Source organism: Vombatus ursinus, unplaced genomic scaffold, assembly GCF_900497805.2.
Source record: "Vombatus ursinus unplaced genomic scaffold, bare-nosed wombat genome assembly UNPS02000255.1, whole genome shotgun sequence".
Classification (NCBI taxonomy): Eukaryota; Metazoa; Chordata; class Mammalia; order Diprotodontia; family Vombatidae; genus Vombatus; species Vombatus ursinus.
The window spans coordinates 499340-525906 of NW_020940033.1; the positions used below are offsets into that span (position 1 = coordinate 499340).

Sequence of the window (26567 nt, forward strand, 5' to 3'; positions counted from 1 at the left end):
TTCTGTCTCAGCACTTAGAATTAAACTCCAGTCTTTGAAAGGTAGAAAATCACTTTGCCGTGCTTATCCTACCATAGCAACCAGTTATGTCGCAGAATGACAAACTTAACCATAGTTAAGAAAACAAATCAGTTGTGTTTTGAGTATCAGTCTCACATATCTTCAACAGGCATGCCCTTGATCTTAAAGCAAGATGACGTGGATGATGTGCCACTTTTAAGAAATCTAAATTTGCCTAGAAATTGTCAAGCTTTCTTTCTTCATTCTTTATATCCTTCTTTCCTCCCTCACTTATTTTTCCTTCAAAAGCCACGTTCCCTTTGGAAAGTGTTTTCCCCACATACTTTTGACTGTCCATTATTGGATTCTCTTATTTCAGGTCCATTCCTTAGCTGCTTTAACTTGAAAGCCTTTTAGGCTCCATTTTTTCTTCTTCTATATTCTAGACAATGCAGCAATGAGATGTGAAGATTTCCTTTTCTGTTTTAAACTTTGCCACTGCAGGTTACACCGGAGGAATTTATGAACTACTATGCAGGAGTGAGTGCATCGATAGACACCGATATCTATTTCATCATCATGATGAAAACTGCATGGAAACTCTAAATGTATGACCTGGGGAAACAGGGCTCTCTTTCCAACTACTTGCTTCCAAATGATTAATATATGCTGATCAATGTGACAACATTTACTTCCATTTTTATCTCCATGTCACCAAGCAGTACATTGTTATGGCAAGAGAAAAGGGCAAAAAGCAGAAACCCAACAGCAAGAAGTTTTAGGTTGCAATGTTTGCCATAGATCTTTTCTCTACTTTTCCCAGATATTCTAATTATAGAAGGAAAAGTTCATCAGTTTTAGTTGCCTTAAATCTTCAGTTGGTTTGTTCTAACAAGCTATGTTTTTCTTTTGCAACAGAGGGGGAAATATAGTTCAGTTTTGCAGAAAAATCTTTAATTATTTTTTATTGTTATTATTGCTGTCACAGTCTATAGTTCAAATGAATCTCTTTGGAATGCAAGCTTCTTGAGGGCAGAAGGCAGGAGAAGGTTTGTTCTTGTTTTTGTTTTTTTTTTTTTTAATGTTTCTTTGTGTCCCCAGTGCTTAGCACTATTGCTGACATACAGTAAGTATTCAGTAAATGCTTGTAGATTGATTTTATGGTTTCAATTACCAGCAGACAGATTTTAGAGGAAGGAGCAGGTACGATGAAGAGAATCCCGTTCTGGTAAGCAAAGGACCCTGAGTTCCAATCCTGCTCCTGTTGCTTATTCTACCTTTATGACTTAGGGTAAATCACTCAATCCCTCCCAGAATCTGTTTCTTCACAAAACGAAGAAGTTTGACAAGATGGGTCTTGAGGTTCCTTCCTACTCTAGATCTTTGAGATTGAATAACACTTTGGTGAATAAATGATTACAGAAGTAAGTTTTCTATGGATTACTACAATTTGCATATGTAGCAATGGGTAGGTGGGACATCTTGCATTTTGCAAAGAAAAGAAGTTGAAAAGAAACCCTATATCTTCTCTGGCCAGCAGCCTACAGATAGTGAGCGCCAGTTGGCATTGTATTCGTTGGTTCCCTGGGTTCTAGATGCCATTTCCTGGTGCTGGATGGGCCTTGCTCCTCTGCTCTGCTGGTGCCTATTTAGCCAGAAAGTGACTCATCACCAGGACTAGGTGGTGGATATGATCTTTGTCTTCCCCAGTTGTGTTTTGTTTCCTGTTCTACAGGGGCTTGGGGAGTCACTATCAGATCTCAGCTAACCAATGTTTGTGGTGCTGGGAGGTGTATCTCATCAGATTCAATAGCCTCCTTTCTTACTGTTTAAATTCTGGGCCCCAAGAGTCAAAAATTCAGAGTAGGCCACCTTGCCTGTGTTGATAATTATATCTCTTATTCCCCTGAGAGGAATCCTTTCTTTCAAATGACATATTTAACATGCTTTGTAAACTATAAGACTAACACGGAAATGCAAGCTATTATCATTATTAGTGGGCAGGTAGGTAGTGCAGTAGTTAGAGTGCAGGCCTGGAGTCAGGAAGACTCATCTTCCTGAGTTCAAATGTGGCCTCACCTAGTTATTAGCTGTGTGAACCTGGGTAAGTCACGTAACCCTGTTTGCCTCAGTTTCCTCATTGGTAAAATGAGCTGGAAAAGGAAATGGTAAACCACTCTGGTATCTTTGCCAAGAAAACCCCAAATGGGGTCACGAAGAGTCAGAGGTGACTGAAAACAACTGAACAACAACAAAAATCATTAGTGATGGTGATGGTGGTGTTTAACCTTGAAATACAAAAGCAGCAAAACGCGTACTTCTACGGCTCCCAGCAGGGTCTGGATTTCTTTCTTTGTTTAACATTTATACCTGGCACAGGTAGGTAGAAGAAAGAAGAAAAATGAGCAATCATTTTCAGAACTCTCCAGCACTTTTCCTTCAGTGTTTTCTATTTGTTGAACATTCATACCTTAAAAATCACATTCTTTGTCTTAGCCTTGAGGTGCCAGTTTCAAAAAGAGAATGTCTAGCAACTTACCTGGCATGTCGGGTATGTGTCACAGATACTGATCAACTAGGTAAGCAATTAAAATGTTAAAAAAAATGCAAGATATTAACAGTCAGCTATCCTCCTGGTTTATCATGGTTTCAGGCTGCCTGAAATAGACAAGGCCAAGAGCAGCAAGAAGAAAGAATAAAATCATTCCCTAGCTAATGACTGGCATCTCATTCTTCAAAGTACCAGTCTGTGACCAGTTGACAGCAGTGGCTGACTGACCTTAAGTATCTGTAGGCTACAGGGGGAAAATAGACAACCTCTGAGACACCCTGCCTTAGTGGGGCCTTAGAGAATAAGATCAATGGTTTGATTTGATTGCAAGAGAAATGGCCTGCCTATTGGGTACAAGGATGTGATTTGTTGTTTGAAGTGGAATGCTGCCTGTGACAGACTGTATTTTATTCATAGGCTTGGCTACCTTAGGAAGCCAAATTAAAATAACAGTAATAAGTAATTTCAGGAGATTCTTTCTTGGGCATTACTGGTCATATGAAAGCCAATTGATTAGTCGATTGTTGTACATCTGCAGATCCTGGGATCACAGTATGATCAGATTTAGAACCAGAAGAGATCTCAGATATCGTCTGGTACTCCCAGGCATTTATCTGGGGTAGAGCTGCTGGAGATAGAGAGAAGAAGATTTACTATCAGATAACTTCATATTTTAACTAGTCTTGTTAGCTAGGTGCTAAGTTCAGTTGTCTTTATGTTGTTGGAGGACTGCAAGTGCTATCTGCACCCTTTAAATTTCAGTACCCTGAGGCAAAGCCCAGACCACCAAGCCTAGTTTGGGTCTGCCTAGAAGGAGAGCCTGATACCTTGTGTATAGGCTAGAAGATAATTTTGCCCATGTCTTGGACTTTGGATGCCAGAGAAGAGAAAGAATGAATAAAAAGTAAACCATGAGCTAATGGGGGCTAATAGCCCACAAGAGGCAGGGAAAAAGTGGAGAAACATAAACATAGCACTTCTAGAGCTTTGAACACCAGGGCAATGCAAACACTAGGCTATGTCTGCACAAAGAAAGTCTAAGTTTGAGAAATCAGATTTTGAACCTGATGGAGGGAGATAGGATGGTGCAAGTCAGAGAGCCCTGCTCTTCCTCAGAGCTGGTAATTGTCTCCTTCCTTTTCTTCTCTTGACCTGTGTAGATACGAAGGTGGAAAATGATCCATCCTTTCCCACTGTGCCTGAGGACTCCAGGTTATCACTGGGCTTACCTTTAACCAAGTGCAAAGATCATGCTAACCACAGTATTTCTGGACTGTGGCATGGAGTTCTAACCGCACCTTCATAAAATGCAACTAATATTTCTCTGACTAACAAACCCTTTCTGAGACAAATCTTTCTTTGGTAATTACCTTCCCCCCCCCCCCTTTTATGGTTCAATGCTATCACTTCATTTGTACAGGGCACTCTTGCTGAGGAAGTTTTCTCTACCAACACAGGACTACAATGCTTGTACAATTTATAGTATTAGAGAGTTTCCTGGGCCACTGAGAAGTTAAGTGACTTGCTTGGAGTCACACAACCAGAGGTGGCACATGAACCTAGGTCCTTCACATTCTGAAGTCAGCTTTTTATCCATTACATCAGCCGTTGTGTGTTGGGGTGGGAGGCTTGAAGCTAGGCATTTCAGATTCCCAGGCTGGATCTCTATCCGTTGCATACTGTTTTCTCCCTCATTAAGAGGGAATGTTAAATGATGTGTTAAATGAATGTTAAAACTTTATCCCTTTCAGCTCTGATGACAGAATGATGATTCATACATGGTACTAATTTCTAGACAGTTTCTATTAAGAGTAGAGCAAATGTAGCAGTAAATTTTAAAGATTTTTAATGATCAAAAATTCATATTTTCTCCTTATCACCTATTGTGTTCCCATTGGAGAACAAAAAAAACCACTTTATAACACATAAGCATACTTAAAGCAAATTCCCATATTGGCTGTGTATATCATTCTGCACCCCAAGTCTATCACCTCTTTGTCAGGTGGGTTGGAAGCATGTTTCATCATTGGTCCTCTGGAATCATGTTTGGTCATTCCATTGTTAGGAGTTTTTTAAGTCCAAAGTTTTTAATTTAAAAAAAAATTGTGATTCAAAGGGAAAAATAAACACATACGTTCTGCCTTCATGTTTTCTTTTTAAATAAAAATGGTCCTTGGAAAGCTTCTGTTGTTGAACAGAATGACTTTACTCCTCCAACTTAATTAGGAAAATTCTGCCCTTATAAAAGACTCTGCTGGGTTGTCACAGTCGGAAGAATCATAAATTTGGATCCTTTAGATGTCACCTAGACTCACCATCCTCATTTTCCAGATGAGGAAAGAAAGCCTCAGAGGGTTTACATGACTTGCTTAAAGTTTCACAGGTAGTAAATGCTGATGCCAGAATCTGAACCCAAAATCTTTGACACCAAACTTGGTGTTTTTTCGAATGTACCCACAGCCTGAGAGGTCATCTAATCTCTGTCTCTCCAACCCCCTATCCCTAAGAAGTAAGGAAACTACTAGTTTTTGAAAAAAATTAAGTGCAACCAATTCACTAGTGTGACTTTTGCCTCATAAATATAAGGGAGTGACTTCTAGAAAGTAGAGGCAAAAGGGATGATACATCCTAAGATATGAGATGGGGAAGCTGTGAAAGCTGTGGGTTCTGGTTGGTACTCTCAGCGTGGGCAGTGAGTTGTGGTGAAACAGTTCTTTGGATCAAAGCTGCCTGAGCTCCCTCCTTGCTCTATGCACCTGCTTCATTCAAACTCTCTTCCATCCTCCAAGTAGAGTGTGAGGCTTCTTTCAGACTGTAGCACAACCCAGTGAGAGTAGGGATAAACATCATTATGGATTCAGGTTTTTGAAGCAGCCCTCCCTCATGTCTGCCAGAAAGGTACAGTATATTGTACTGTGAGAAAAAACCTTTTATTGAGAAGATTTGTTCTGTGAAGTTTGAATTCAGTCAAAGGGCTGCACTTAAGGACCTAGAAGGCCTCGAGGCCACAGGTTCCTCACCCCTGCTTTGACCTCTCCTACTCTCTCATTCCCTCTAAATTTAGGCTTTGATTTCATTATGACCTCTGGTCCTTGGATCAATCCCACTTCTCATTTACCTCCCTCATTTTATCTTCACTTTGCTTCCCACCCCACCTTTAACTACACAATCTATTACTTAAATAGTAGTCAATAGTAGACTTCACTAGTCATCATCCTAGAAAGATTTAGCCCCATACAATTCTCAATTAATTAATTCTCATTTCTCAGAACTCCCGTCAGTCAATTTCTCCTCTCCTACTCCTGGGCTGCTAAATACTGCTAGAAAAAAGTCATGAAATCTAACCGATTTTACCTACCAGAAATGTGTGGGACAATTCTGGAATCTCCAGCCTTGATGAGGGTAGCAGGGCATGCAGTCTTCAGGTTTCAGTTAGTGTGAGCAGATGATGGAGTGTTCCCCAGGAGGGGGAAAAGATAAAGCTTAAAGGGAAGGGTTAGTAATGGACTGGGGATTCTAGTGGGCACAGTGGAAGGGACAGGCAGAGGAGGACAGTGGCTGAGGAGGACAGTGATGAATCCCATGGGGAAGACTATCTTGTGAGAGACTTCAGAGTATATGCACATGGAAACACTATCTATACAAACACATATCACCTTAGCTACTTATTAGTTGTGACTTAACCTCTTTGAGGTTCCATATGAAATTGAGATAATAATAGCACCAACTTTACTCACAGTTGTGAAGAACCAAAGGAGGTTATAATGTAAAGAATTTTGTAAGTGCATATAAAATGTGTGTCTGCCATTAAATGTCCTTTAGATGGCCTCATAAAGTATACCTGTATCATTTAGTAGCATTTCATTGGAATCATCTTGGAGCTTCTTAGACTGATAGCCTGATTCATATTCATATATAGTTAAATAGAATATAATCTACAAATATAATAAATATAAATGTAGGGATAGTGATTGGATCTGTGATTTAATTGGTGGGGGCAGGGAGAAGTGAAGGGAAGAAGTATTTATATAGTACCTACTATGTGTCAGGCCCTGTGCTAAGCACTTCACAAATATTAGTAATCATTGATCATTGATTTGTAGGGAACTCCTGGGGAAGAAATTCTTTCCACCAGATGCAAGTTGGCACCTTCAAGTCTTCAAGAGTTGCCTAGAGAAGTAGTGTCAAGTAGAAATAGATCCCTGATGGAGGCATATTGATTTGTTATTGTTGTTCAGTCTCTCTGTGACTGCATTTGGGGTTTTCTTGGCAAAGATACTGGAGTGGTTTGCCATTTTCTTCTTTAGCTCATTTTACAGTTGTGGAAACTGAGCAAACAGGGTTGTGTGACTTGCCCAGGTTCACACAGCTAGTAAGTGTCTGAGGCTACATTTGGACTCATGAAGATGAGTCTTTCTGGTTCCAAGTCCAGTGCCACCTAGCTGCTTTTCACTGACTTAGCAAACCACAAATTAACATTATCTCTGTTGTAGTTTTGTTTTATTAAGTATTTCCCAATTACATTTTAACCTGGTTCTTGGGAGCTAAATAAATTGTGTTTTATTTATTGTTATAGCTTAGAACTGAGTAAAGCATTCTGTACTTTAATAGGCAGTCATTAAATGTACGTTGAACAAATGAATGGGCTTCATTTATAATACAGCCTGACATTTTGTGTCCATATTGTTAATTTGTGCTTTGCCACAGCACTCTGACTCTGGCATTTATCTTCTATTGAAGGACTTTGAAACATCTAAAATGTTCCCGTAGTTGTATTAGCTGGGAGTAGATACACCTTTGGTAATTTCTACTGATGCGGCAGTTTCTTTGTTTTTGTAGTTTCAATTTTTAGCTTAGTTCTCAGATAAGCTTCCCCTTATTTGCTAATGTATTGTTGTATAATAGTGCTCTTCAAAATGTTATTTCTTTTCCTGATAATGTTGTTTCAATGGTAATTGAATTACTAGATGTTATTTCATTCATTTACATGGAGAAAATTCTATTTAAATTGAATTCTCTCATTATGCTTTTTAAATTTGATAACTCCTCCCCACCTCTCCCCACCCCAACTAAGAATAATAGTTTTGAAAATTTGATGTAATATTCATTTCCCCATAAGGCTGGATGGCTTCCATTCAGTAAGCCAAGAAAGTTCCCAGGAAGTGACTGCATGGAGCTTTTAGGACTTCTGAGGATTAGTGACAATCTATTGCTAAGGTGATGGGGTTGAGGTGGGAAGAGGAGCAGAGCTCATAGATCCCTCATTCCTTCAACTTCATGTCCCGTTCTGGATGGTACAGGTTATTTTTATATATTTATTTGTTTGCTAGGCAATGGGGTTAAGTGACTTGCCCAGGGTCACCCAGCTAGTAAGTGTCAAGTGTCTGAGGCCGAATTTGAACTCAGGTCCTCCTGACTTCAGGGCTGGTACTCTATCCACTGTGCCACCTAGCTGCCCCTGGATGGTACAGGTTAATCCACAGACAGCACCCCCTCCTCCCCTCTCCAGTAGCCAAACAGGCTCTTCAGGCCTTGCCAGTCAGATTGTGAAGTCAGAATAGCTAATTTTCTAGCAGTCTACCATCTCCCTTTTAGGTGGCCCTTTCCTTCTTCTCAGCACTTTATGTCACCAGTTTTTGTTTCCTCCTGTTACCCTTGGCTGGTCAGGGAGTTCCCATTTCAGTGCCCCAGTGAGCCTTCCCTACCTGGACGATGCCAGTGTTCAGATCCCATCTGGGTGCCTCCCCCCAGTACAGGCCTTTACCTCTAAAGGCTCTGCTCTCTGCAAGCTCAAATATTAGCAGGTGTGAATGGATTAAAGTGTTACATCTACAAGTTTACTCACGTGCACTTTAATAAGTATTTCCCAGAAACAATGTTTTAACCCATGTGGCTCTAATACAGAACTGTAGATACTCCTTGCATGGTGTGGAGATTTATTTATTTATTCATTGTCCTGCTCATGCACACCAGCTGGATTCTGCTTTTGGGCTGGGTAGGTTAGACCAGTATCCTAGTAGCAACTCCAACCTACCTTTAACCCAGAATGCTCTTTGGTGGCACCATTCCCTGACTTTGCTCCCCTCACCCATTTTTTCTTCCCTTCTATATGCAGGTTTCCCAAGAGGACTTTTTGGACTATTATGCCGGGGTTAGTGCTTCCATTGACAGTGATGCCTACTTCATTCTTATCATGAGAAAGACCTGGAGATTGTGACTTTTTGGTTTTTGCTTCTTCCTGGAATCAAAGACTATCCACGGGATGATTTTTGAAAGGATTTCAGCACCATTAATTCTGACAATGGACAATTTGCTTTTTCTCTCTTATACAGCCATTGGCATCCATTTACCTTAAGGAGGTTATGTAAGTGCTATTGTTTCCTCACAAATAACCAAAAAACTTATTCTAGACATCAAGAGAGAAAGAACACTTAGCTAGTGTTAAAATAAAACAATCACATTTTAAGCATCTTTTAAAAAATTAAGACTATATTTATTACCCTACATCTGTCCTCTTTTCCCATCTCTTGAAGTCTAGGCTGGAAGAAATCAGCACGAGAACTGGGGAAAATAAGTTATGTCTGTTTCGTAAATTACTCTGAACTTACTGTGTTTCTTAGTGTATTCCTTGACAATAGTTTTCAAACAATATGAAGATATACTTCATCCTAGGATTATTAAAAAACAAAACCCAAATCTGACAACTGTATTCAGACTTTAAATTGGGGTCTTAAATGCACATACAAGGGTTTTACACAGGGACTTATATGCAAACACATGCACTTGGGTGGACCAGGTGAGTAAGTGTGGTTAAACAAGGACAGTGCCAGGAGTTATTAGCTCCTTTAGGTGAATTTCTGTAATTTCATCCAGTAACAGATGGAAACCATGTGTTGTATCAATTCATTAGGCTACAAACAAATACAAACACCAAGTATGTGAGGATTCATACTTTTGATGCTGTCTCTGAGGCATTAATCCCTGGGGCCTGTATCCTCTAGTCTCCCTTGAGACAGTACAAAGTCAGCTTCCTCCATTCCCTCCTTTTCACAGATGAGAAAACCGAGGTACAGGGAAATTACATGACTCATCTAAAGTCATTTAGATAGCGTCAGAGGAGGAGTCAGTCCTCTGATTCCAGAGTCTGAACTCTTTCCACTGCACTCCAACATCTTTGAGCCATTTAAGGGGATTGCTGGAAAGGGGTGAATAGAGAGATATTTATTTTGCTAGGTGAAAGAAGTTAAAAAAATCTTGATTTAGACTTGTGACTGTAGTAAACTAATGGAAAGTAATTGGATATTATTTCAGCTAGAAAAGAAAGTTTGAGGGGGAAAAAACTTGGTAGAACTCTACTTAGCTTTCAGGTTTAATGCTCAGCTTAACCCTTACAATTACAAAAGAAAAATGTGCCCATTTACTGGTTTCTTGTGGACAAGTTAGAGAAGCTCTTTTTCATCTGAACGTGAGAAATGGCAAAGGGGCTTCAAGATTTTCCATGCTCATCATTGTCTAATGCAGTGAGTCCCATCCTCACAGATGATCATGGAACCAAGGGAACTGCATTGAAAATGCATTTGCAGAAAAAAAGTAGAAATTTACCTTAAGAATGTTGTTGAAAAAAATTTCCATTATTTTCTTTACTAGGAATTCAAGCATGAGCTTCTGTTAGTTTTTTGTTTTATTTTTTTACTCATGAATTAGGCTATACAGAGTCCCAAAAGGCATCTAGTCATTTTTTAAACTGACTCTCACTCTCAGATGTTTTCTTTTGTCAGGAACACTTTTGTATTGAAATGTTACTATGTACACATGGGATGTTGCTCTCCATGCACTCATGCCCACCAGGCTCGTCCTTGAGCATATAGCGATACTGTCTCTAATTAGCCTAGCTGTCCAGGGACCTACATGTAAGTCATCATTTTTGCCTCTCAGGGTAAAGTGATGCTTCTTAGTATCATCTCTAAGTGGAAAACATTTAACCCTTTGTGTCCAAGGATGAGCGAGCATACCCATCCTTTTGCTGCAAGGAGTTTTTCTTTGAAACAGGAGAAACTCCACTCTTTCCTGGCTCCTCATTACCATGAGAGGTCTGTGCACAGAGCAAAGTGGAGTTTATAGTCTTACATGTTGCTTTGGGTAGCACTGTGTGTGTTTCTTCACAATTTAGCAATTAAAATCTGATTTTTCTTCAAACCATTGGAGATTTGGATGTTTTCTTTACAGATGTCGCAGTGAACACTAACATATTCTCCAGAACCTGCCATAATCTGTACTCTCATTGTCCAAACAAGTGCAGTGACTGTTCTGCTAAGTCACTGACTTTTTTGGGTTCACCTCCTAGAATCCTTAGGATCTGCTCAAATGCCACCTTCTTCATGAAGCTTTTCCTTTTAGTGCCTCATTCTCAAAATTACCTTGCATATGGTTTTTCTTTTGGGGATACTCTTACTTATATGCATATTTCTACCAGTAGAATATAGGCTCCTACATTCTGTAGGAGACAGTTTTGTATCCTTCCATTTTATCTTTTTATTGCTAATGCATGGCACGATACTTGGTACATAATAAGCACTTAATAAATGCTTCCTGATTAATCTGTGAAATGAGGGTCTGCCTCTAAGGCAGCTTCCTGCTTCAACATACTGTATGCTATTATTTTTTGAAAAAAATCTTTTAATGAATGTACTTGTGATCTAGTACCTTGGTATAGTTTCATTGGTATAGGGGAATTCCAGGTGAGGAAACTCCCTCTGCCAGTACAGGTTGGTACCTTTTCTGTCTAAATGGTATGGTGGTTTTTTAGGTTCAGATAGCCCGATACATATCCTTACATAGTTAAATAGAATATAATTGATAAATGTAACAAATATAAATGCAAGATTAGCAATTGGATTTGTAATTTCATTGGTCTAGGGAACTCCTGGTGAGGAAACTCCTTCTACCAATGCACGTTGGCACTTTCTCTGCAACTTCGAGTCTTGGAGCAGCGTCTGGAGCGCTTAGAGTTTAAGTGGCTTGGCCAGGGTTGCACAGCCAGCATGTGTCAGAGGCAGGACTTGAACCCACACTTCCATGGCTTTGAGGCCAGCCCTCTATCCTTTATGTCATGCTGCCTGGGTGGATAGAGTGGCAGGCTTGGAGTAAGGAAGATTTATATTCCTGAGTTTGAATCTGGTCTCAGACATTAACTAGCTATAGGACCTTGGGCAAGTCACTGAACCCTGTTTGCCTCAGTTTCCTTATCTTTAAAATGAGCTGGAGAAGGAAATGGCAAACGATTCCAGGATCTTTGCCCACAAATCCTCAAATGATGTTGAGGAGAGTCAAATATGACTGAAAAATGACTGAATATCATCAACAACAGATATTAATTATAATTAATATTGAAATTTATAGAGAGCTTTAAGATTTGTAAAGCACTTCATAATGATTATCTCCTTTGATCCTTATGAACCACTCTGTGAGATAAATCCTATAGAGATTATTATTCCATTTTTATAAATGAAGAAACTAAGAGTGAGAGAGAGGTTAAGTCACTTGCCCAGGACAGCACAACTAGATGTCTGGGGCAGGATTTAAACCTGTCTTTGTAACTGCAAGCCTGGCACTCCATCCACTTTGCAAATAAATGTAGAAATTTAGTAAAGTTGGGCCTTAGGGAACTCTTTCTCCTTTGTGACTATAGTGGTTAGCAATAGTTAGAGAGGTGACTGTGAGTTAGGAAATTGGCTGATTATTTAAATGTAGCTCGGCAAATGTGCTAACTTTCCCAGGGCTGAAATTTCTGACTGTGTAATGAAGTGTCTGGAGGCTGGGTTTCTGGTCTGGCTTTCAGAGAGGGTGCTGTTAAGTACATTACTAACATGGCTCCTAGGCAGAGAAATAATAGAGCATCAGGACCAACCTGAGGCAAAATTATGCAGCAGACCTTTGTTCATGTTTTGTTTCCTGTTCATAAGGTCTTCCCCTCTCTTATTTCTCTATTGAATCTTGAATCTTATTGATTCTCAGACCTGTCCTGGGTTGCTCCAGACAGAAGTGATGTCTCTCTCCTCATATCTCCGACAGTGCATATTGCCTGTAAAACATGGAGTTGGACAAGATGGCCTCTAAGGCATCTTCCAGGTTTTAAATGCTGTGTCTATTTTTATTGAAAAAAAAAATCTTTTAATAAACAGAGAAAGACCAGATCTGTGATTTCATCAGTATAGGGAACTTCCAGGTGAGGAAATTCCCTCCTCCAAATGTAGAGCAACAGCTTCTTTGTAACTTATAATCTAAATGGTACTATCACTTCACAGGTTCACTTAATTAACAATTCAAGGCAATAAATGAGGGCAGGAGCCACAATACCTTGCTCATGATTAATGTTTAATATATTGGTTAATTGAAGTTGCTTTTCTGTAGTCTTCCTTTCCCTACATCCTCTCCTCTCCTTCTTGACCAGGCACAGATCTCTCCTCTTTAAACATCTTTCTCAGTTTATAGCAATTCTCTTCCCCCTTCAGATACTCCAATATCACCTGATGTCTTCTGCCTGTCCTGTAGTTTGACATTTGGTCCTGCATTCCCTAGAATGTGTCTTGTGTTCCAGACCTGTCACTCCATTTCTCCTCTCAATGTAATGCCCGATCCAAACTAGCCCAACCTTTGTTCCACTCTCCAGGGGCTTTGCTTTCACCTAATTATACCATTTGGAAACCAAACTGAGAAAGAACTGATTAATTTCTTAGTAGCAAAATTTAGCTTCATGTGTTTTACCTCCCAAAGGTCTTTATAAAGGAAAAAAAATGACATACACAGGTCAGGATCTTAAGAAAGTGTTGAAATTGTTAGATACGTGTGGAAAAATCTGGAAAAAAGTTATACTACTGTGTCTGGGTGGCTTGATCTAGCTCCTTTGTCCTTGTCTCTAGGTTAATTTATGGGTCAACCAGGAGCATTATGGGGCAAAAGGGAGTCTTATAACTTTAGTTCCATACAACTTCTTTGTAGTTTCATTGGGTGGAGTCTCCCAAATGATCTGACGAAATACAGCCTGACAATTAGTGATTTGACGTGAAAAATATGTAGAAAAATTCAGAAATTTAGAATTTTAGAAAAATAAGTCATCTAACCCTAAGTCAAAGAGCTAACAGGTTCCAGGGACTTTGAGTAAGAGTGGTGGTTCTACTGCCAAAAGAGAAGAAAGTAAACAGGTATTTGTTAGGAGCCTACTATATGCCAGATATTGTGCTAAGGGGGCCTTTTTATACCTGTATGGTCTTGGGCAAATCAATGAATTCCTCTGTGATTCTATTTTTTCATCTGCAAAATTAAGGGTTTGGATTAGATGATCTGTAAGCTCCTTTCTAACACCTTCTTCTAATGGAGATGACTAGAAGGAAGTAGGGGAGGTTAGATTTATTTGCCTCCAAACATTGAACCTCTAAAGGATAAACCTTGGAATAATGTGAAGAGGGAGATATATGATTGTTATAAGAAAAACTCCCTAACAAATTGGGGCTATCTAATAGTAGAATGGGAACTAATAGCGGAGTGGGTAGGTGGTCAGTTGCCTCTTACTGGAGGTGTTGACTTGTCAAGTGGAAGGATTCTTGCTCAGGTTAGATTAGATAGCTTCTGAGGTCCTTTCCAGTTCTCACATTGTTACAGTGTGAACAAGGCAGAGAGAAGGCTAAGCATCTGAGAGGACAATATTAAAATCAGCAGCAACAGCTCTCTCACCTCAAAGTCAAGGAATTATATATAAGCCTGGGACCTTTTCTTTAATCAAGCAATAAATAAATAAATCAACAAACATTTATTGTGTCTAAGTGCCAGGCGCTGGGAATACAAGCATAAAGAAGGAAATAATTCCCACTCTCAAGGAGCTTATATTCTAAAGTATCATTGATAAGAGTATTCTCAAGGTTTCTTTTGAAAAGTAGAGTCAGGAAAAGGACCTGTATGCACAAAAATATTTATAGCAGCTCATTACTGGGGGCAAAGAATTAGAAATTGAGGAGATGCCCATCAACTGAAGAATAGCTGAACAAGTTGTGGTATGTGATTATGATGGAATACTATTGTACTATAAGAAATGATGAGCAGGATGCTCTCAGATAGACCTAGAAAGACTTGCATGGGCTGATGCAAAGTGAGATGTACTGTGTACAGAGTAACAGCAATATTGTAAGATGATCAGCTGTGAATGTCTTAGCTATTCTCAGCAATAGAAGGATCCAGGACAATTCTGAAGAACTTATGATGGAAAAGGTCATCCATCCCCAAAGAAAGAGCTAATGGTATCTGAATACAGATTGAAGCATACTTTTTTTTTACTTTCTTTATTTTTCTTGAGTTTTTTTTGTCTATGTTTTTTTTTTACAACATGACTATTACGGATATGTTTTACATGACTACACATGTAAAACCTATATCAAACTGCTTGCCTTTTCAATGAGCAGAAGGGGGGGAGAAGGAGGAAGAGAGAGAATTTGAAACTCAAAAATTTTTAAAATGAATGTTAAAAATTGTTTTTACATGTAACTGGGGAAAATTTTAAATAAATAAATATTTAAAGAAAAAAAGAAAAAAGAAGAATAGAGTCAGGAAAATGGAGACGAGATTAAGTATTGATTGATGATAATTTCACTTTAGTAGAAAAATATTAGACTGTATCTAGTTGGTTGGGGGATGATAGTGCCCTTTGATAGTAATAAAGAAGATAGGAAGAAAGGAGGGTTTTGTGGGAAAGATAATGAGTTCAGTTTTAGGCATGTTGATTTTAAGATGTTTATAGGACGTACTGTTTAAGATGTTCCATAGGCACTTGGAGAAATGACTGAAGGTCAGTAGGGAGGTCAGGGCCGGATAAATGGATCTGAGAATCATCTTCATAGAGGTGATAATTCAACCCATGTGAGCCGACAGAGCCTTAAGAACACCCACGGTTAGCCAGAATGACCTGAATGAAGATCCAGTAAAGAAAACAGGTAGGAAGTGAATAGTTTCATGAAAATCTAGAGAGGAGAAAATATTGCTGAAAAGGGTGATTGACAATGTCAAACACTGCAAAGAGGTCAAGAAGGATGAAGATTGAGAAAGGACCATTAGGTCTGTCAATTAAGAGATCATTAGTAACTTTGGAGAGAACAGTTTCAGTTGAATGATGAGGTGGGAGGCCAGACTACAGAGAGTTAAGAAAAGAGTGAAGGAAAGGAAACATCTGCTATAGACAACATTTTAAAGGACTTTAGCCATGAAAGGGGTGAGACATATAGGATGATAGGTAGCTGGGGTGGGCAGCAGCAAGGAAGTAGCTGCTAGGGAGAAACTGAAGATAAGTGAGAGAGTAGGGGATAATCTGCTGGAGAAGGTAAGAAGGAAAAGGATCACTTGTGCCTATAGGGATATAAGTCTTTGCAAGGAGAAGGGCTACCTCTTCATGTGAGACAGAGGAAAGAAGAAATAGTGGCAGAAGGCATTTGAGTGAAGTGAGATGAGGAGAAAAGAGGGAACTCAGTTAATGGCCTCAGTTTTTTTCAGTGAAAAATGAGATGAGATTCTCAGCTATGGCAGGTCTGAGCATGGATGAAAAAGTCTGGAGAACCTGGTGTGGTAAGAGGAGTAGTAAATCAATTAGGCAGGTGTAAAATGATTGCTTTGCTTCTGTGAGGGCCCAGTTGATATCATGTACCATAAATCCATACTGTACCCAGTCAATAAGGTTTTGTGATTTTTCTCCACCTTTCAGTAGTGTGAGAATAGGAGCAAAGGTAGCAAATGGTTGGAGTAATCCAAAGTTGGGGCTTGGCAGGCCATGAATAGCATGAATAAAGAGGCAAGGGTCTGCAGAGTAGAAGAGAGCGCAGAATTAAACTGGATTACCAAGGAATCAAGATGGGGAAAAGAGGAGAGCATAGTCAGTGCAGGGGTGATGGCCTAGGAAAGGATTGAGGAGTGTAGGAATAGAGATCACCATGAGGATGAAGAACAGGGAGTGTAAGGCAGAGGGAAATCTGGAATGATAAAGAATTTTGATCAAATTAAGGAATTTCAGAGTTCATGAACATGGAAGTGGAACATTTGTGGGTAATGGCAAAATCAGAGGTATGACCATTTCAGTCTGTAGATGAAATGGGGTGGAGGAGTAGGTCATAGAAAATGAGTAAATTGAGGAATTTGCAAGTTAGGATGTTTGAGTATCGATACAGAGAAAAACCATGAGCCAGGCACTGAACTCACTGAGGAAGGAAGGAGAGTGTTCTAAGCTGATAGACACAAGCTACCAGAATCTTGATTGAGGGATAAATATGGATTGAATGAACCTCAGAGGAGGAGAGATTCCTGAATGATCGCAGTAGAGGAAGAGCCTGAGAGTAACAATGGGAAGGAAGGAGTATTTCAACACCCTCAACATGACTAGTGAGTTCAGGATATGAGTAAAAGTGCAACCAGTGCTGGAAAAGGTGGCTCATATATAACATCATCAGGAGAGAGCCAAGTCTCAGGGAGCACGAGAAATGGGAATGAGTGAGAAGGGAGAAAAGCTAAGATAAGATTCTGACTTATGGATCAGTCGTTTCAGAGAGCACAGCAAAAGGAGGTGGGTTGATCTGGAGTGTGATGTTGGAGTCATAGCGTTGAGACGGGATGGGAGCAAGGAAGAGAGGGTGAGAATCAGTGGTGGACCAGAAGCAGGACTTGTGTAATGACATCTGGAGGTTCGGAATTACTGGGATCACGAATGATCAGTCATGGGATAAGAGTATAACTACTGAGGGATGTATTCAGTAAGCTTATCAGTGACTGCAGGAAAGTCCATTGAGGGAGAGGCGATTAGACTCTTCAGGACCCTCTCTCAATGTTCAGCTTTGTGGGAGATACTACTGCTGAGTTCTATAAAGCCTAGAAGGCCCACCCCACAATAGGCAGGAGCAGGGAAAAGAGTAATGCAGTCTGAACAGGTGACAGGAGTCAGCAATTTGAGGTGGGTCTAGTCTAGGAAAGTCCTCTAGAACACTGTAGAAAGCCTTGGGGTGACGGGAAAGAGAAGAAGGCAGGGAAGCAGAAGCCAGAGTCCTGAGGCCTGGATGGGACTGACATAGGGTACTTTGGGAGATTCAGGAGGGAGGACACCACAGGTAGAGGGGCTGAACTGGGGCTGATATTGAGGGGAAGGCAGAGGTCCTAGGCATGCAGGCTGAATATGAGGCTCCCCAAAAAGGTTCAGGGGCAAAAGCAGAAACCACATGCAGGGTGGGACTGCATTTGGAGGAGCAGCATTCGCTGGGTAGTCCCAGAGGCAAAGACAGAAGCTACAGGATAGATGTATGTGTCTTTGCATCAATAAATACATGGTCTATCAGTGTGCCCATCCTCAAAGCTTTACCAGCTTGGTAAGACTTGCTCTTCTGTGGCATTCTTCATAATGCCATTTTGCATTCAACTAACATAGCTTTCAACAACCCAGGCTTACCTACAGGCTTTAATGAGACACAGCATCTTGTGTTATTGTTGGTAACTGGTGAAGCTGGTATTCAGGAATGTTATTTAACAATTCATTTGCTTAGAAAAATAAAAGTGCCCAGTCATATCCTAGAATCCTTTCCTTTTTTAGTTATCCATGTTCATGAGAAGCATTCAAATGATATAGAAAGAGCTCAGACATTATTGCTCCCCTTGTGATAGCAACTCAAATCTTGGTCATATACTTATGATGAAGAAAAAGAGTATATGAGTTAACCTGAAAACCCAAAATCATAAAGGGATAATAGTTCAGAATCAGGGGCCAGTGAATGAGGATGGCTATACAAACTGTCCATCCCAGGGTCTCCGTTACTGATGCTTATAGACACAGAAAGTAACAATTAATTTTGTATCATTTAATTAAATAAACTATAGTAACATACATTGGTTATTTATTTGGACACTTAGCAGCTCTGCAAATTGTATTTCATGCATGTAGAAAACGTGAGCTCAAGCCATGACTTTTGGAGTAGTGAATTATAGGTTTTTGGTTTTTTTTTAAACCAGTAAATAAATGTTTGTAAATCTGTTGGGCTTGTAAGGATTTCATTTGATAGATAATGCTTTCAATACCTCTCCTGACACTGACATTCACCACTGCCCTGACTAGCCCCAAGTCATTCTGCCCCTTGCCATATTGGTACAGGGAACTTCCAGTTTTATGCTGTATCAAATTCATGGTCCATTCATCCATCGATGAAGATACCCACATGGAAACCAAAGAGGAACAAGAGGCAAGGGACCACAGGCAGCCAAAAAACAATAATTCAGCCCTTTCCCACCAAACAGCAAATTGATTTAGGGTTCATTTTCCTTCTTAAACAGTTCAACCATGTCCAATATCAGACCAGCCCAATGCTTTACAAATCTCTTTACTAGTCATGCTCAGTGTAGATTCATCTTGTAAGAGAAGTGACAATACGCATCTTTGTTTCAAATGTGATCTGAAGACTTTCCTTCCTTTCAAAAGTTTGTTAAAGATTGGGCAGATTCTCTGCTTCAACAGGGAAAGACACTGGTTATGTTTAAATGCTGTATAGTGCAAGTCAGTGTGTGCATCAAGCATTAGCAGCAAATATACATGTAATGATCATGTTCTTCATAATAAATGAATAATAAATGGACTTCTTCCTTCCTTTTCTTTCTTTTCTTCCTTCCTTTCTGTCTTTTTCTCCCTTTCTTTCTTGCTCTTTCATTCTTTCCTTCCTTCCTTCCTTCCTTCCTTCCTTCCTTCCTTCCTTCCTTCCTTCTTTCTTTCTTTCTTTCTTTCTTTCTTTCTTTCTTTCTTTCTTTCTTTCTTTCTTTCTTTCTTTCTTTCTTACTTTTCATAGAATTTTTGTCCTACTCCATTTCAAACCTGGGCTCATTAATCTCTCTTTAGGCAGCTTGGTGAACCTTCACTCATGGAGGGCTGACCTCATTGGTTACAGACTTAGTTCAGATGCCCAATTAGCTTTTAGTCCTACTGTAGCTCAGAACTTCCAAACTCAAGGGATCCACCAGTTTCACCCTTCCAACAGTAAGGACTTCAAGCATGTGTCTGCTTTCAAATGTGTCTATTTTCACTCATACTCAACATTTCAAATGATAACATGTTATATCAAATCATAGAATTATAGAATGTTAGAGAGAGAAGGAATCTTAGAAGTCCTCTAGGGCAGTGTTGGAGTTCAGTGCAGAAAATAGTACATTTCTTCTTGGCTCCAATCCACTACTTATATAAAAGACACCCTTATACCTGGGTTCATATGCTGACTCTACTACCAACTTGCTGTGATCTTGGGCAAATTGCTTAACTTCTTTGTGTTTTGTTTTTTGCATCTTTCAAATGGGAATAATAATACCAACCTCACAGAGCTGTTAAGAAGATTAATTGAGATAATAAAGATCTTTCTACAAAGCATGACAGCAATGTAAGGTAGTAAAATTATCATCATCATGGCACTAAACTAGCCAGGGGAGAGGATGCCCTAGATATATTATGTAACATTAATTCCCCAGTTTCACCTCTCCCCTTTTAACATCTCTGCCTTATATGAAGGGATAACCCTAAGAGGAGAGGGACAGGGGACAGCAGCAAATGGAGGACTGCAATAGCTAGTTGCTCTAATGTCATTCCTTGAGATTTGGATTAATTCTTATATTTGTCATATTATTTCTATGCTTTTAACTTGTTATACATCCTTGAATTTCCACCAAATTAAGAGAGACAAAAGGTGAAAGGAAACATGTCTCTAAGGCATCCACAAATTGTGACTTCCAATGAAATCCAATAAAGATCCCTAACATGGCCAGAACTTATAAACTACCAATAAACCTAACATATTCCTTGAAGTATTTGACCATTTCCTAAGTTTGTGGAAGAATAGGACAATTTGTGGATAAATGCAGGTTGCTGACTCACTAATGCTAATATGAAAGTTTATTCTTCTACTCCATGTACTGAAATGTCCTGACATCCAGGGTAAGCAATGAGATTTCTTCCAAGAACCAATAATGACTACAAACTTTGATAATGGCAGGTCACAGTGAACCCCATAGTCTTGGTAAACCAGAAATTGTTATTTTTTTCTACCACCAATAATTCAAGTTGAAGACTGTTATAGAAAAATAGAAGAGGTTTTGTTTTGCCCCCAAATGGAATGTAGATAGTGAGATAGTGATTTCCTCAAACTGTAGAGAATTGGGTGAATGTTTGACTTAGATGATTATTAAGGTCCCTTTCAAAGCTAAGATTTGGTGATTCCATGTTTCAATCTCAAAAGTTATTTGCATTTTGTATCTTCAGACTTTGTAGACATGATTCTTGACAACCAGAAAAAAAGCTCATTTCCCTCTTTTCTCAGAACTAGAGTATTCCCCAAGATATGAAATGCCTGGCTTGAGTATCTCCACTGCCAGAAACTGTCTGTGGTAAATGATAAACTATAAAATGGTGTGCAACAGGTAGTTCAGAGCAGCTGGGAGAAAAGCCAGATTGGTACAATGTCTTTGGCAGTTTCCATTTCTATGCCCACATTGCCAACTTCTGATTAGGAGAGTATATACTAGGTTTATACTTGTGGGTCTCATCCATCACTCGTCCCTCATTTTCTTCATTCCTTCTTTCTTATTTTCCTCTCTCCTCATCTTTCTTTTCATCCTTCCCTCTCCCCTTCCTCCTTTTCTCTTCCTCTTCCATTTTCAAAGAATTGAATAGCTTGATAATTTGTTTTTGAAATCAATAACAATGGAAGTAAGGGCACTCTAATCTTGTTAGAAGGAACATCACTTAACTAGGGAATGGTCAAAGAGGTGTTCCAAAATTTAATATATGTAGATGCATTACAAATAGAAAAGTTGCTTTTTCTTTTTTTATGTTGAGTTATTATCAGAGATTGGATTCAGGATGGAAAATAGGGTCTTCAAGCAGCCCCTTCTGTTGTCTTTGTTGGCTATGATGCTCCAAATCATGGATTTCTTGAGGTTCACTTGTTTTGGTAGAAGCTGGACATAGTGACATATGCTTCTTCTTGACTTAACCTCAGGTTTGCATTGATGGGTTGTCCTTGGGCAGTTGGATTTGGAGCCAAGACTCCTAGTCTGAGTGGAAAAGGGAATGTCAAGGCACTGTTTCTGGAGTCGGAGCTAAGGAGTAGGCCCCCATGGAAATGAGCTTCACTTTTGCTATTCTCCTGATGGTTGGGTGACTTTGAGGCCATGACCATAGAAAGGTCACATGTATTGAAGTTCCCACGCAGGCAAGCTGGGGGTGAGTTCCCTCCATAAGCCACTGGTGGGATGATGTTATTCTCAGATGGCCAGTCAGGGCTGAGCCCAATCTTCTCTGTGACATTGATGTCTCGGGGCAGTGGGACTTGCAGAAAACCTTCTACCTCTTCTTTGGCTTGAATGCCATCCACTTTATGAATTGGATAGTCCAGGAAACTTTCTGGATTGAAGCTGATGTTGAAATTCTGGACAAGAAAAGAGATAATGTGTTCAGTTGTTGAACTAGAAGAACATGCTAACTAGAGTTCCTGAAAATCATTCTTTCTGACAATGGATCAGGATATATTTCCATAGGATATAAAAAGTGCCCTCAGCAGATAGTGTTATTAGGATGTAAGCCTCCAGAAAGAGTTATAAACTCTGGGCAGTGACTTCCTGGTCCTTTCCAGGGGTGGGAACCTGTGGCCTTGAGGCCACACATGACCCCCTTGGTCCTCAAGTGTAACCCTTTGACTGAATCCAAACATCACAGAACAAATCCCAATAATAAAAGGATTTGTTCTGTAAAACTTTGACTCAGTCAAAAGGCCGCACCCAAGTACCGAGAAGACCACATGTGGCCTCGGGGCCACTGGCTCCCCACCCTGAGTCTTACTCCTTGTGAAGCCCAATGTTTCCCTGGTTTCTTTCACTCTCTGGTAGTGAGGTCTTTGGAGGTGCTGTAGCTCTTTTAGGCCCTGTATATGCAGTGGTGCTGTGGTCATGCTCTACTGGCCTGGGAAATCCAGGGATAAGAGAATGAGACTAGTATCTTATTATGGTCTTCTTCCTCCAAAACTTGTTCATAGCATCCTCCTGGTCACTAGAGAATGTCTCAGAAAAAGGCCAAGACCTCAGGCTCTACTACTCCTCATCCTGTAATCCCTCCCCTGGGATGCTCTGATCTACCTGTCCAATGTCCTGAAAGTTTAGAAAAATAAAAAAACCAACCTTTTGTGGTTTTCTACATAGCTGTTCCAAAGTCGTCTTGTGGTCAGGGAGGTTGGGCCACAAAACAGGTTTAATTCTGAAATAACAAAATGTTTATAATAAAAGAGGCAGTAGATGCAATGTGACATAGCAGCTCTATTTCCTACTGGATCAAAATTCATAAGAGGTATACTGGATAGAAGGCCAGTTTTAGAAACAAGAATATCTTTGCCTATCAAGCCTTGCCTCTGATGTAGGCTAGCTGATATAGACCAACAGACCATTGCAAGTTACCTAATAATAATAGTTAATATTTATATAGTGCTTTAAGGTTAACATAGTGCTTTAAAAATCTCATTTTATTTTCACAACAACTCTGAGAGGTAGGTGTTATTATTAACCCCACATTTCAGATGAGGAAACTGAGACAACCATAAATGACTTGCCCAGGGTCACACAACTAATAAATACTGTAGGCTGGATTTGAACTCAGGTCTTCCTGACTCTAAACCCAGCACTCTCTCCACTGCATCGCCAAACTGCCTCCCAGATAATCCTCTAAAATAAAATGAGAATTGGATCTAGTGTTGGAAGAAGCCTCCACATTGGGATTTCCCCACATTGATTCCCTACAGTGGTCCAGATCTGGACCACGTCAATGAAAGTATTTAGGAGATTTGGGGTCTGTAATTAACTAATTGTGGGATTACGTACAAGTCTTCACTTCCCTTGGGCCCAGTTTTATCTTCTATAAAATATATATTTTATATTATATTAGATTATATAATCTGCAGGATCCACTCCTGACTCAAGACTTTCTCCAAAGCCTCTTTACCTTGCCTTTATGTATGTGACTTCTCGCCCTGGAAGTGTGCTCCATACCTGCAGCCTCTTCCTCCCAGAACCTCCACTTAAAGACAGTTCTCTAGACCAGCCATGTCTTCATTTCTCTTCAGGGTCCATTCCTGACTCTCTGTCATTTCTCTCCCACACATCCTCAGGGCTATCTTTTCCTCTACCCTCTCCTGTCTTTTCATCTTCTTAAGTGCTTTTTTCCCCCAATTAAAATATAAACTCCATGAAGCTAGGAACTGTCTTTCTGCTTGTATTTGTATTTCCAGTATTTAGCACAGTGCCTGGCACATAGTAAATGCTTACTAAATATTGATTGACTGGCCAAATGATCTTCCAGCTTTATCATCCTATGATGTTAGGTCACACAGTGGAAAGAGTGTTAGCCTTGGTGCTGAGTTCTCTAGGTATGAATTTGCAGAAAGGAAGCAGTAAACTCTGACCATAAAGAAAGAGACTCTTAGTGAAGGAGCAAAACTGAACACCAACACAATATTTTTGATACAGACATGGAACCCAAAGTTGGCCCAATGGACCATCCAGAAATAGTTGTCAGGTTATTCAAGGAGATTACTTTAAGTGTTCCTCTTTCTTGGACTTTATCCTATATCTTATTTATTATTTTTGGCTTCCTAAGAAATGATTGAGGGAAGGCACCCTCATACAGTGGAAAAGTTGCTGAATTTGGAGTTTGGATTAGAGGACCTGGGTTTGAGCCTACCTCGGTGACTCCCTTACCCTCTTTGGTCTCTTGATTTCTTCTCTATAAAAAGAGGGAGTTTGACTAAATGAACTCTAAGATATGTTATAGTTGTTGATCCATTATCCAGAAAAGTGTCACTGGGCCTTGAGAATTAGCTGAGAATAAGGAGGAACAGTTTTGGCTTTTCAGTTCCTACAATACCTAATACAATCCTTCTGAATAAGAAAAGGACCTCACCTTTTTTCCCATAGCAAACAGATCACAACAATCCCCAGAATCCCAGAAAAGAAGCTCAGAGTGATGATGATGAGCATGACATAATCCAGCTCCTCTGGAAACCAAAGACAAGGCTATTATTATTTATTCTTTTACCAATATCCACAGTCCCCTATGGTTTCATCTACTTAGTTACTTGGGCAAGCCCATTTTTTTCTTTTAAAGAGGTTCTGTAACTTGGAAAATAATTCATGTAACAATAACATTACAGAGAAAAACTAACTTTGAAAGATTTTATAACTATGATTAATGAAATAATAAACCACAAGTCCTGAAGACAGAAGATGAAACAGACCACTCACCTCCTGCTAGAGCAGGGATGGATTTAAAATGCAGAGACATAGAAATATACATCGTCAGATATAGCCAATATGGAAATTTGTTTTGTCAGGTTATGCAAGCATGTATTAAAGGCTTTGTTTTTAATTTAAAATAATTCACTCAGTAGAGGGATGGTGAAATGGACATTAATAAAAGAAAAAAGATAAGTAGTTAAATATGAATTTGAGTAGCAGTGTAGCAGTGTCCTTAAAAACACCATGTTTGGGAAGCTGGACCAAAAAACAAGTCTATCCAACACAGCATCAGCATCATCACCACCACCATCATTATCTTCATCATCATCAACATCACTAACATTATCATCATCATTGTCATCACGATCATCATTACCATTACAATTATTATTATGTTATAAATATATATTATGTTACATTATTTTGTTTTATGTTTTGGATTGGTTTGTATGTTAATAAAATCGTAATACATTTTTTAAACAAAAAAGAGTTCTGTAGCCACAGGCCCAAGATAAAGCGATTTTCTGAATGTTTTGGGGAATTGTTGCTTCATCAAATAGTGCTAATTTGACAGATGGAGTTAACATGACTTGCAAGGCCAAATATGATCAATCATTAAAGCTGTCCCCCATATCACCCCCTATAGGCAGATAATTACTGAGCAAAGAACCTTCCTGGGGGTGAGGGCAAGCTGTGGGCTAATTATAAAGATTCAGATAGTATAAGCAGTCTAATCTAAATCACCAAGCATTTATTATTAGTGCCTCCTACATGCAAGGCACTGTGCCAGCCACTAGGGATACAAAGACAAAATGAGCAATTGTCTTTGCCCTCAAGGAGCTTATATTCTATTGAGATGGTTTAATATGCAACACGATTAATACATGTTATATCTCCCAAAAGAATGTGAGCTCCTTCAGGGTAGGATTTTTTTTTCTTTTGTTTTGTGTCCCTAGTGCTTATCACAGTGTCTGGTACAAAGTGAGTGCTTAACAAATGCTTGTTGATGGATTGATAACTATATTCACTGGTGACTGAGAAAGGAGAGAATGCTAATATTGGGGTAGGGAATCAAGAAAGGTTATTCCTGGGAGGTAATACATGAACTGAACCTTGAAGGAGGTTAAGGATTCTAAGAAATGGACATGAGGACTATTTAATAAAGCCACTGAGGTTACTGGTGAATTGAGGAAACCTAGAGAGGACAAGCTGCTACCATGGCAGCTGGAAAGTGGGAAAAGGAAGGTCAGAACCAGAGCTAATGGTAGCTCCTAGCATTCTTAGGACAATAGGAGTCAGACACTCTCCATTTTCACCCTATATTAGGGCTCTATTCATTTTAGGATTCTGTGAAATTGACAAACTCTCATGTTATGCAACCATTAGGTGACTTTTAGGGGTTTAGAATCTTTCAGGAGCTGGCAAACTATAGTTAGAAGGCTGTAATTATCTGATACTTCCTTTACATTTTAGCTACTTCCTTCTTATTTTCCCTAAAGAAGGTACAAGAGCATCACTTATAAGGCTCTTACATGGCACTTGGAAAATGGAATGCCCTGGTGAGGGGAGGGTAGTCCAGCCCTGCAGAAGTCACCTGTCCATTTTCTTCTCCTCCTTTTCCTCCTCCTCCTCCACTTCTATGCTCCATCTATCTATCTATCTATCTATCTATCTATCTATCTATCTATCTATC

General features: G+C 39.5%; 2 protein-coding genes across 8 annotated transcripts in view; one reads left to right on the forward strand and one right to left on the reverse strand.

The window, feature by feature from the left end:
- LOC114032781 (calcyphosin-like protein) overlaps positions 1–9020 on the forward strand; it is a 39337-nt gene extending 30317 nt beyond the window's left edge. For 3 of the 6 annotated variants that reach the window (XM_027848264.1, XM_027848384.1, XM_027848343.1), the window contains exons 5-6: positions 505–608; positions 8667–8756. In XM_027848264.1, coding sequence (XP_027704065.1) covers positions 505–606 — 102 coding nt within the window. In that variant the 3' untranslated portion in view covers positions 607–608; positions 8667–8756. Of the gene's footprint in view, positions 1–504; positions 609–988; positions 1050–8666 lie in introns of all 6 variants that reach the window. The other 3 variants (XR_003567908.1, XM_027848539.1, XM_027848475.1) reach the window with 3 other exon arrangements.
- Positions 9021–20474: 11454 nt separating this feature from the next.
- LOC114033910 (interleukin-7 receptor subunit alpha-like) overlaps positions 20475–26567 on the reverse strand; it is a 26924-nt gene continuing 20831 nt past the window's right edge. For both annotated transcript variants that reach the window (XM_027849590.1, XM_027849642.1), the window contains 3 exons: positions 24540–24633; positions 22769–22844; positions 20475–22023 (listed from right to left, as the gene is read on the reverse strand). In XM_027849590.1, coding sequence (XP_027705391.1) covers positions 21535–22023; positions 22769–22844; positions 24540–24633 — 659 coding nt within the window. In that variant the 3' untranslated portion in view covers positions 20475–21534. The remainder of the gene's footprint in view (positions 22024–22768; positions 22845–24539; positions 24634–26567) is intronic.